The 9,836-nt window shown below is 36.2% G+C and overlaps 2 protein-coding genes across 2 annotated transcripts; both read right to left on the bottom strand.

Moving 5' to 3' along the window:
* Positions 1-505: 505 nt before the first annotated feature.
* Positions 506-2,973, bottom strand: LOC126659800 (transmembrane 9 superfamily member 11). The gene is made up of 2 exons (XM_050353132.2): positions 2,883-2,973; positions 506-2,735 (listed from the first exon to the last, which is right to left on the bottom strand). Exon 2 carries the CDS (start codon positions 2,700-2,702, stop codon positions 729-731), a length of 1,974 nt encoding a protein of 657 aa, XP_050209089.1. The 5' UTR covers positions 2,703-2,735; positions 2,883-2,973; the 3' UTR covers positions 506-728.
* Positions 2,974-4,340: 1,367 nt separating this feature from the next.
* Positions 4,341-9,400, bottom strand: LOC126659127 (uncharacterized). Its single transcript, XM_050352715.2, has 8 exons — positions 9,123-9,400; positions 8,693-8,829; positions 7,063-8,101; positions 6,597-6,688; positions 6,223-6,297; positions 5,748-5,809; positions 5,564-5,633; positions 4,341-5,384 (listed from the first exon to the last, which is right to left on the bottom strand). The coding sequence occupies exons 1-8, from the start codon at positions 9,316-9,318 to the stop codon at positions 4,659-4,661; spliced, it is 2,397 nt and encodes a 798-aa protein (XP_050208672.1). The 5' UTR covers positions 9,319-9,400; the 3' UTR covers positions 4,341-4,658.
* Between the last annotated feature and the right edge of the window lie 436 nt (positions 9,401-9,836).

Below are 9,836 nucleotides of genomic sequence, written 5' to 3'. Positions count from 1 at the left end.
TTAAATGATCAAATCTATAATTACATTTACATAAAAGATAATGATAATTTGTTTAATGCCTGCCTATATTACTAGTATTTTCCATTGCAAAATATGTTTTTTTTCTTTCTAAAATAGATAAAGAAAATTCTTACATTTAAAAAATACATTCTATAATTAATTTACATTTATAGGAAATGCATTCTTCGTTTTAAATGCAAATTAATCTATTACAACTTTGAATCATCATCCACTTGGAATTTTCTGAAACTTACGGACATCTTAGAGTTGATTCTCATTTTTATTTTTTGTTTCCATGCTCTCCTAGTAAACTCTTCACATCTTCATTTACCCTTTTTTTATTCTTATCTCAGTAATGATACTCACACGAAGTGATAAATCGTAAAAGTCTCGAGTTTGAACCTTCACACAATCATATTCATCTATAAGTGGATAAAACACAAGCATCAAACAGTTGATGCATTCAAGCCACATAAAGCTAAATCAGACAAGAAGAAGCTAGACATTTCACCCAAGTATTATGCTATAATGAAAATCAACTTTTACTATAGTACTACAAAACCCACTTATCATCTAATAAAAGAATACTGCAAAAACTGCCTGAAAATTTGTGTTATTACATTTTAGTCAACTCCCTACAAAACCTAAAATCAAGATTGAAGTAAACAAGATAAGACTCTCATAAAGTTTCCGTGTTCATTCCGGCTCCTGAGTGAAGATGCTGTTCTTCAATCCAGCTTCACTGAAGAGAACAAGTAGTGAACAAACCAGAATGATGAAAGGAACCCGACTGTTCCAGTCGCAAACATTATGGCTAGAACCATCAGAAGAGAATACCCCAAGTACAGAGTTGCAGAAACAGGTCCACTTAAACTCTTGAGATCAAACACAAGATAGTTAATGGAGTACAGGAAAATGTAAATGGCCACTGAACCAGAAGCAAAGAAAGATTTCCACCACCATTTCCAGTCCTCCACACAGAGATGCATGTAGGTTAAAACAAGAGATACTTCAGCACATACCACCACGAGAAGGATAAAAACAATCAACAGAAACCCGAACACATAGTAAACGCGGCCCATCCAGATACTAGACATGATAAAGAAGAGCTCAATGAAAAGTGTACCGAAAGGAAGTGTTCCAGCACCAAGAACAAGAAGCCATGATGGGTATTTTTGGGCTGGGATTTCCCTAGGGATCTGGTTGGTTCGAACTGGGTATTCAATATGGGGCGCCTTAGCCCCAAAGTAACCCCCAATTAGGGTAAGGGGGACAGATATACAGAACCATAGCAAAATCAGGATGACAAACAAAGAGAATGGTATGGCACCTGTGCTATGACTACCCCACAGCAGGAAGTTCAAAACAGTTAGAATCAAAAAGGCGATACCAGGGAAGAAGCAAGCAGCCCTCCAGGCAACTGAAACCCATCCTTTGTGATCGCCGCATCCAATGGTCCTCCAAAGACGAACTGCAACATACCCAGCAGCAATACCAAGGATCATGTAGAAAATAAGCATACCTGTAATGAGAGTTCCACGAGAAGCGGGCGACATAAATCCAAGTGCAGCAAACAAAACTGTAACAATTGCCATCCCAAGGATTTGAACTCCATCTCCAACCATAACACACAAAAGTGAGGGGTTGCTTGGGGCACGGAAAACATCCCCAACAACAAGTTTCCACCCGGATAACTCTTCATTCATCTGGGCTTGAGCCTCCTTGTCAAGCTCCTCATATCGAGTCAGATCCCGCCTGACAGTCCTCAAGAAGATGACAAGAACAATACCAGCAAGAAAAGTGATAACCATAAGAGAATTCATGATAGAGAACCAATGAACCTTTGATCCCTCCATCTTCAAATAAGCATCCCATCTAGACGGCCATTTGATATCACTCTCTTCAAAAGTAACCTCATAGGTAAAAACAATCGGCTCATTCTCCTTAATAGGCATAGCCACAGTAGTGGGATCACACTTAATTTGAGCAGGGTATTTCTCATACATTTTCGTGTTCTTAACCGACTGAGTATTATGCATGAAATTACAAGGAACCACTTCAAATCCCACAACCATATATCCAGGAATATCCGATCCGGTATTCCCAATAGTAGGAATAACCTCAGCACCGTCTCCAGTTCCCATAACACGGGCAACATTAGTCTCCTCATACTTATGAACAAGAACTGTAAACTTCAAATGGTTGAACACATAATACGCATCCTGAACCTTAATTCCAACAGGATAACCAGTCCACCTCAATAGATACGACTCCTTCTTAGTATATCGTATCGCAGGCAAATTATCAAGAATCAAATTAACCTGATACATCTCATCAATTCGCTTCTTCATAAGCTTAAACTGGTCAGCAGATAAAGATTCAGTTCTACACAAAAAGACCTCACTCTCATTAACATGCATTCTAAACCTATATGGGGAATTCTCAATCCTATCTCCCATAAGCAATTCACCAAGATTTTCAGCACTATCCTTAACACCCTCAGGAGGATGGCAAAAGGGTAAACTGTAATAGCTAAAAGGCATCTCAGTATCAATAGAAGTGATTGAATTCACTTTCACAGATAAAGTTTCGCCTACATTATATTTATGAGGATAACTACCCGGAAGATAAAAGCCATATCCAGATTGGAAAATCACAAAAAGGGCCAGCACCCAGATCCTAAAATGAGCAGAAGACTCCATTTTTGAGGAATTTTAGAGTGATTGATGTCAGATCTGGGAAACCCAGATCAAGAAACAAGTGAAAGAATTACAAAAAGAAAAGTCAATAATAATACTGGATTTTGAGTTTTAACAACAACTTAGAACAAAATTAAATGCAATAAATAGGGAGTTTGAAGAAGTGAATTGGATCTAACTGACCTTGTGAAGATTATGCAAAGGACAGAGATTAGAGATCTTGATGATGGAATGTTGAAAATGAGAGATTATAGTTTTGAATTTAGGACCATAAACCAATACGCAATGTTTTTATTTCTTTTATATGTAATATTCAAAGATCGGGTTTTGAAATTGTTCCCTTATTACACTGCCGACTAAATTTCTTTGCTCTTAACGGATTGTAATTTACGATAATATCCATATTTTTATATTTACAACTTTCATTTTTTCTCAAAAAGAAAATTCATTTTTTTTCATTATGAAATGCCAAAATTTTAGAGTTATTTGGGACATTATTCAAAAAACAATTGTTGTTGTGACCAATTTTTTATATATAGTTTAAGTAATAAAATTATTTCCTTCCTTCAATTTAAAAGAAGAGATGTATTCTACTATTTCTAAACGTTTGGGGAAGAAATTGAATTCACGACCTTAATATGATGTTGTCTGATGTTTGTACCATTTGAAATATAGTTTGTCGGTATTTCATTATTTTTTGGTTAAACAACTTGCATATTTTAATAAATGCTCTTTGATATTACTCCTTTTAAATAATTTGTGTTTCTCATTATTTTAGAAGTTAAAAATAAAATACTATTTTATCAATGGAAAATAAAGTTCATTTTTATATGAATTGACTTCACCTTAGGAAGTAAAAGTTCTTTTTCATCTTACATGGTTACTTATGGAGCCTCTATGTTATTTATTTCAATTCACATTGCAATTTGCCAAATAATTTATAATATACTTAGATTATAAACTCTAGGTGAACTCTTTATATAATAGTAATATACATATTGCTTCATGACCAAGACTCAAATTACTTTGATAAACACAAAACCCTTCACATGCATTGTCTCTTTGTAACTTAAAAACAAAGATTACAATTACGATTCAGTTCAGTATGGTGGTGGTGGTGGGCGGTCATCGTGGCTAAGACTAGCTAACCACAACCTATTTCATTATAGTTAACTATGTAACTAATGACAACTGCACCATACACACCTTGATGAAGAGAGCATACCGAAAACAAATTATAATTTATAATTTTTTTATTTAAAATTTAAACATTTCAACTTAGACGGAATCAATCGGTCCGATTTGGTTTGACCTGCACCAAAAGTGAGCTAAAACTTTCTTTACTTTCAAGACTAAACCGAACCGAACATTTTTTTTTTAATTTCAAACTAAACCGAACTAAATTTGTCAATTGATGTTTTAATTTTTCCACACCCTTTAGTTAAAGACTTGGAAAGAGAAGAGTGACTGTTTGAATATGTGTAACAAGTGTACTATATTAAACTTATATTCCATATCACACGGATGAGCCAGATTTTGCACTTTGCAGCTTCCTTAAGTCAGGCTATCACAATAACCAAAAGCAAATTTCAATTCCTGAGAATGATGGCAATTAATTATCCACCTAAATTACAACCATACTAAAGCAATGTTCATGTGATCTGATTGGCTTAAACCTTTCGTAAAACAAACAATTTACAAGGAAGCAGTTCTTGCATCTTAAGATAGCTACTTGAGAAGAGCCAGAACAAGAATCTATAGACATTGACAGACTAGATAAACAATTGATCCGTCATCATCATCGTATATTCGTATTCACAAATATATTTAATGAACATTGACGAGGATTCAGGTACAATTAGATTACATCCCCATGAATAAAATGACAACATTGCAGAAAAGGTTCAATCTTATTTATTTAAATCTTTTGTCCCAGATATTAATTTTAAAATAAAAATTCTAACTTTTGGAGCCCAATCCTCGAGATTTCGGGAGCCTAACAGCAGCTAAAGGGTTGACAATGCCTTGCGAGTTTTTGCCCAATCCTGTGCCTTCAACAAAACCCATCCTTGCCATCATCTTAGAGCCAAAACCTTTGGTATGCTTTTCGAAAGATCCTAAGGATTGAAGTTTCGCATGCTTTTCAAGCCTTCCAGAGCTCTGTGCCTTTTTTTCCATGGACTCGCTAGTATCAGGGATATCAGCTCCTAATCCGAGGGATTTTGGCCGCTGAGTGACTTCAATGGCCCGTGCCATACCTTGACCATCCCTGCCCAGTCCACCACCTTCTACGAATCCCATTTTCGCCATCATCTTGGATCCAAAACCCTTAGTGTGCACCTCAAATGCACCAACCGTTACTGCGCTGATTGAAACCTTATTATCCAAAGTATCAGTCTCCTTAGAGTCTGTTGTTGCCATTTCAACTGCTTCAGACAGTGTGCCGCTTGATACAAATGACACCGGCTGATTAGCATCAAAAATCTTTTTAACACCCTGCTTCCTGGACCCACTGTTACCGCTCGTCGAGTACTTTGCAGGCTTATTCCGAGCTCGAGTCTCTGGTGTGTTAAAGCCACCCCCCTTTCTACTCTGCTTCATCCCATGTTTGTCTGCACTTGCTGAATTTATTCTTGTTCCTCCATTAACAGTGAAATCCACATCTTCATTCTCAGCTCCTATTAGCTGAAATTCAAGAAACAGCTGCTATTAGTATAACAGGGGCAGCGAAGTTGATCATCTTGGTAATAGTTAATATCTCAGATAGTAGTCAGCATATCAGAATCACAATAACAAAAGTAAAAAGCAGAATATGGAATATTAATTAAAGTATACTAATAAGCTAGTAAAAAGGCAGTCTGAACCTTTTCTAGGCGCAGTTTATCAATTGCTGATGGCATGCCCGTGTGCTGAGTTCGCGTAACTGTCACAAATCTGAAATAACAGAAAACCAGCGAGTTTGGCATCAATATGCATGTCAAGATAAGCCGTCTTCTTTATAGGCATACATAAGTAGACATGGGAGCCATACGACCTAAAATGACTAACCTTTTCTTGCCTGAACCTTGGCGATCACTGCGTAAACGGTAAATTGCTGCTAATCGTTGTACCTAGCATTAAAAGGAAAATGATTATTAGAACATCAAACAAACAAAAGATTCATCATTGTATGTGTGAAGAACACTGGAGCGTATGCTGAATCAATAGTAGAATTACACTATACTTAAATTCAAATAAAATGCCATTCTACATATGCTACAGAACAGATAAATAAAGAATGGAACCTCCCAACCCATTCCTTCAGTCTGCACTTCTCATAACTACACTAACTGCTAAATCCCATACTTGACAAAAAAAGGTGACTCGATAATTAGTAGTAGTAATAATTTCTAAAGTAGCATTCCAAAGATTCATAATAAGAAGGTTCAAGCTAACATGAGAATGCATAAGCTATGAACCAACATGACATGAAGGACAAGATTAGAAGTAAGGTGCAAAACAAAGAGAAACAAGAGTTCCATACCTGGGAACAATCGCGGGAATCCATAGGATAAAAAGAAAATATGTCCACTTCATCCAAGACAATCTGCTCCAGTTTCTAAGAAATAAGAAGAGATGAAGTTGTTAGTTTTGCCAAACCGGAAAGCTTTAGGCTAAATCACCATTTGATTAATAAAATATAATAACAGATGGCATTATATTGCATTAAGCAAAGTATGACTATTCCCTGATATTGATTTAAGAATTATCAGAATCCAAGTAAACTATACAACAATCTCAGGATTTAGATCTTGGTGACCTCACAATACAAATGTTTGATGCTCACATGCGTGTGTCAACCCTATTGTATGAAATACGGGCAACAGGAAGTACGAGTGTAGAAATGGTTTGATTTACCATATTTATTTTCTCGGGATCCACTCCCCTCCCCAGCATTCTGTCACGACGTTTGACAGCAATCATCTCTTTGCGAAGTTTCTTCCTTTCACCTGAATAGTAAGCTTGTAAATTGTCTATAGAGCATTAATTGCAGGAAACTATATTTATTAACAAAATAAAGTTTCTTGTTTTATTAAAAAAATAGTTATTGGGTTTCCCAAATTATACACGATTATCACACTCCAAAAGCAGAAAAAGAAGAAACTCTGAAGAAACATGTATACGTCAATCATGTGAATGCAAAGAGAGACATAATCAATGGATCTAAGCATTCCCAATTAATTTCAAACTGTCTCAACCAAAAAAAATAAAAAACTGCACCTCCAATTTAAAGTTACAAATGCATTGGATAAAGAGAGATTGTGTTCAGAGCACCAAAAGAAAGTAAAGTTAAATACAGAGATTGGGCATAAGCAAACGTCACCTGGATATCTTCTGTAACGTTTGCTCTTTTGAGCCTCGGAAGGCCAGGACTGAGGCAAGCGACCAACATTCTTCTTTTTGGCAGAAACAGTTCTTGGGTCCTTAACAAGCATAAGGTCATCCAAAGCTGATGGCCAAGCATCTGCAGCACCTACGTTATATTTCTTTCTTCCATCTGTGGCACCCATGTTATATTTCTTTCTTGCATCTGTGGAACCTATGTTATTTTTCTTTCTTGAAAGAGACTTCTTCATACCGTATTCCTTAGATGCATCCTGGAGTGCAATGCCACTCAACTTCTTTAGAGTATCATCAAAACCACCGCTAGAGGAACTATCATCATCTGAGTCGTCCAAATGGTACTCATCCAAGTGATTTTCTACCAACCATTTGGCATCTAAAATGTTGTCGCTCCCACCAACGCCTTCTAAGTAATCTTCTGCAACCTCTTCATCAATGTCTGAATCACTATCCAATGTATTATCAGAAACATCACTTTCGGATAGTTCATTTGTTTCCCCTGATTCATAAGATTCATAAACTTCGTCATCTTGTGACTCTTCATCACATTCCTCATCAGATGATATATCTTGAGTGAATAATTTCATGCCTCCAATTGACACAAATCCAGAATTTTTCTTTGAAGATTTCTCCTTAGTTGGCACTTCTTCGGCCACTATTTTACCTGCCTCATATTTAAGAGTATCATCAGCATCCATTCCTTCATCAGAGAGTGAAGAATCAAAACAAATTCCATCTCTCCTTTCTTCATCTGTTTGCTTAATGGATGCACAGATAGCATCTGGGACAGTCTCAGATTCCTCATGGAACCCCAATCCTGTATGCAAGTCATCACCAAGCACAAAACTTGAATCATAATCATAAGTGAACTCTGCGTTATGGGGATTCAAAGAAGGCGTTTCATCAAAGTAAGCAACTATCTGGGTCTCCTTCGAATCAACTAAAACAACGGGTTGTGATACATCCAAATCATTATCTCTTGCATTTCCCTCGACAGATAACTCGTTATGCAAGCCATCCTGTAAAATTTAAGAAAAGAAAATGGCATCTCATAGGCCATAGCTTATGTTGAGAACAAAAAAAAAATATCAGAACAAAAAGTCGGTCGAGAAAAAGAAAAAAACGTGCTAAAAAGCATACATGTATTTACAGGATGCTTAAATCAGCGGACAAAGATGTTGAAGGAGTACAATTTCTCCATAAAAGTAATTCAGTTATGATTACAAAAGCAAAGAGTTTCAGGAAATCTTCATATTGTACTATTCAAACAAGAAGCAAAAGTTTGAGCTCAATCTAAACTGTAGATCATGGAACTAATGAAACATTGAGAGATAAAAAGCACAAAATACGTTGATGTTGCTCACATCAACAGTATCACATCAACAGTATACAAAGTGAAAAACGCTACTTGGTAAATACATTTTGACCCAAGATAAAAGTACCAAGTTCAAGCTGGAAAAGAGAATTCATTATCTCAACCAACTCAAATTTATACTCTTATCTACAATCATCTAGTCTATTTTCGTTTAAACAACAAAACTAGAAACTTTAGACAGAAAAACCGACAGAAATAATTGAGAGCCGAATTAATAAATAAAAAAGAGGCATACCTGAAGATCAAGAGAAGGATATCTGTAACCAAAAGCATATCCATAAGATTTACGAGGTGCACTTTTAGAACCAGATGCTGCTTTTGGTTTTGATTTTGATTTCGAACCAGAAATCGAATTAACATTACACTTCTTTCCTGCAATAGAATGCAAAAACTATAATCAAGCAGGAACCAAAAGCATCACAATCTAGTTCACATAACACCTTTCATTACTCAAAAGCACAGAACTAAAAATATTGATTAAAGGAACAAAACCCACCAACCAAAATATGATTAAGATTCAAATTAAGCTTAATTAAACTAGCAAAGATTACAGCTTCTCTAATCCCAAAATTGATGGAAATAACAATCAAAAAATACATCTATCCTTCATATTGTCAGCAATCAGACACAAATGTAGAATAAAAAATGGAAAAATCGGGACTGACCTTGAGAAGAAGGGCTGTTATTGTTATTCCAATCGGACAAAATACCACCTTCTACAAATAGAGAGTTTCTAATTCCATTAGAGGATGATCTTCCACCTCCTCTACCACTTCTGTTTTTGTTTTTGGTACTGCCACTGTCGTTTGTATTGCTTCTGTTGTCGTTTTTGTTTCTGGGTTTTCTCTTACCGCCACCCATGGCTGCCGATTAGATTGATTACAGTTTGCTTCTGAATTCTAATTGCGAGACGCACAGATAAATTTCAGACGACCTGATATGGGCCGTTTATAGTTTGCGTGGGGCTCAAAGAAGAGAAAATTACACCATATAACTCAAAATTTGAAATCTTTATGTTAGTGACTCAAGAAAAAAAAATTACAAAAATCTCTCATTTTTTAAAATTTCTTTACACTGTCTACCTCAATTTTATTATATTCCTTTTATAACCCTCAGTTAAGTTAGAGTTGTAGGAGATCAGGTATATGTGTAGTTGGTTGATGCTTAAACCATTGGTGGCCGAATCGGAGGTGGCCGAATCGGAGGTGGCCGGAGATTGGACCACCGACCAACGGTTTCTTGAATTATTTATTCAAGAAAGAGATCGACGTCGCCATTAGATTCTGCATCAGATCCAAGCGGGTTAGGCATCGGAAATCTGTCGGAGTGTTAACTTCAGCCACCATCTTCTCCGGTGGTCAGGTACCGACGTAGATGAA

The sequence above is a fragment of the Mercurialis annua genome, linkage group LG1-X (assembly GCF_937616625.2).
Source record: "Mercurialis annua linkage group LG1-X, ddMerAnnu1.2, whole genome shotgun sequence".
In the NCBI taxonomy this organism is placed as follows: Eukaryota; Viridiplantae; Streptophyta; class Magnoliopsida; order Malpighiales; family Euphorbiaceae; genus Mercurialis; species Mercurialis annua.
Note: the sequence above shows the minus strand (reverse complement) of the source record. Positions and strands in the feature narration are given on the sequence as shown.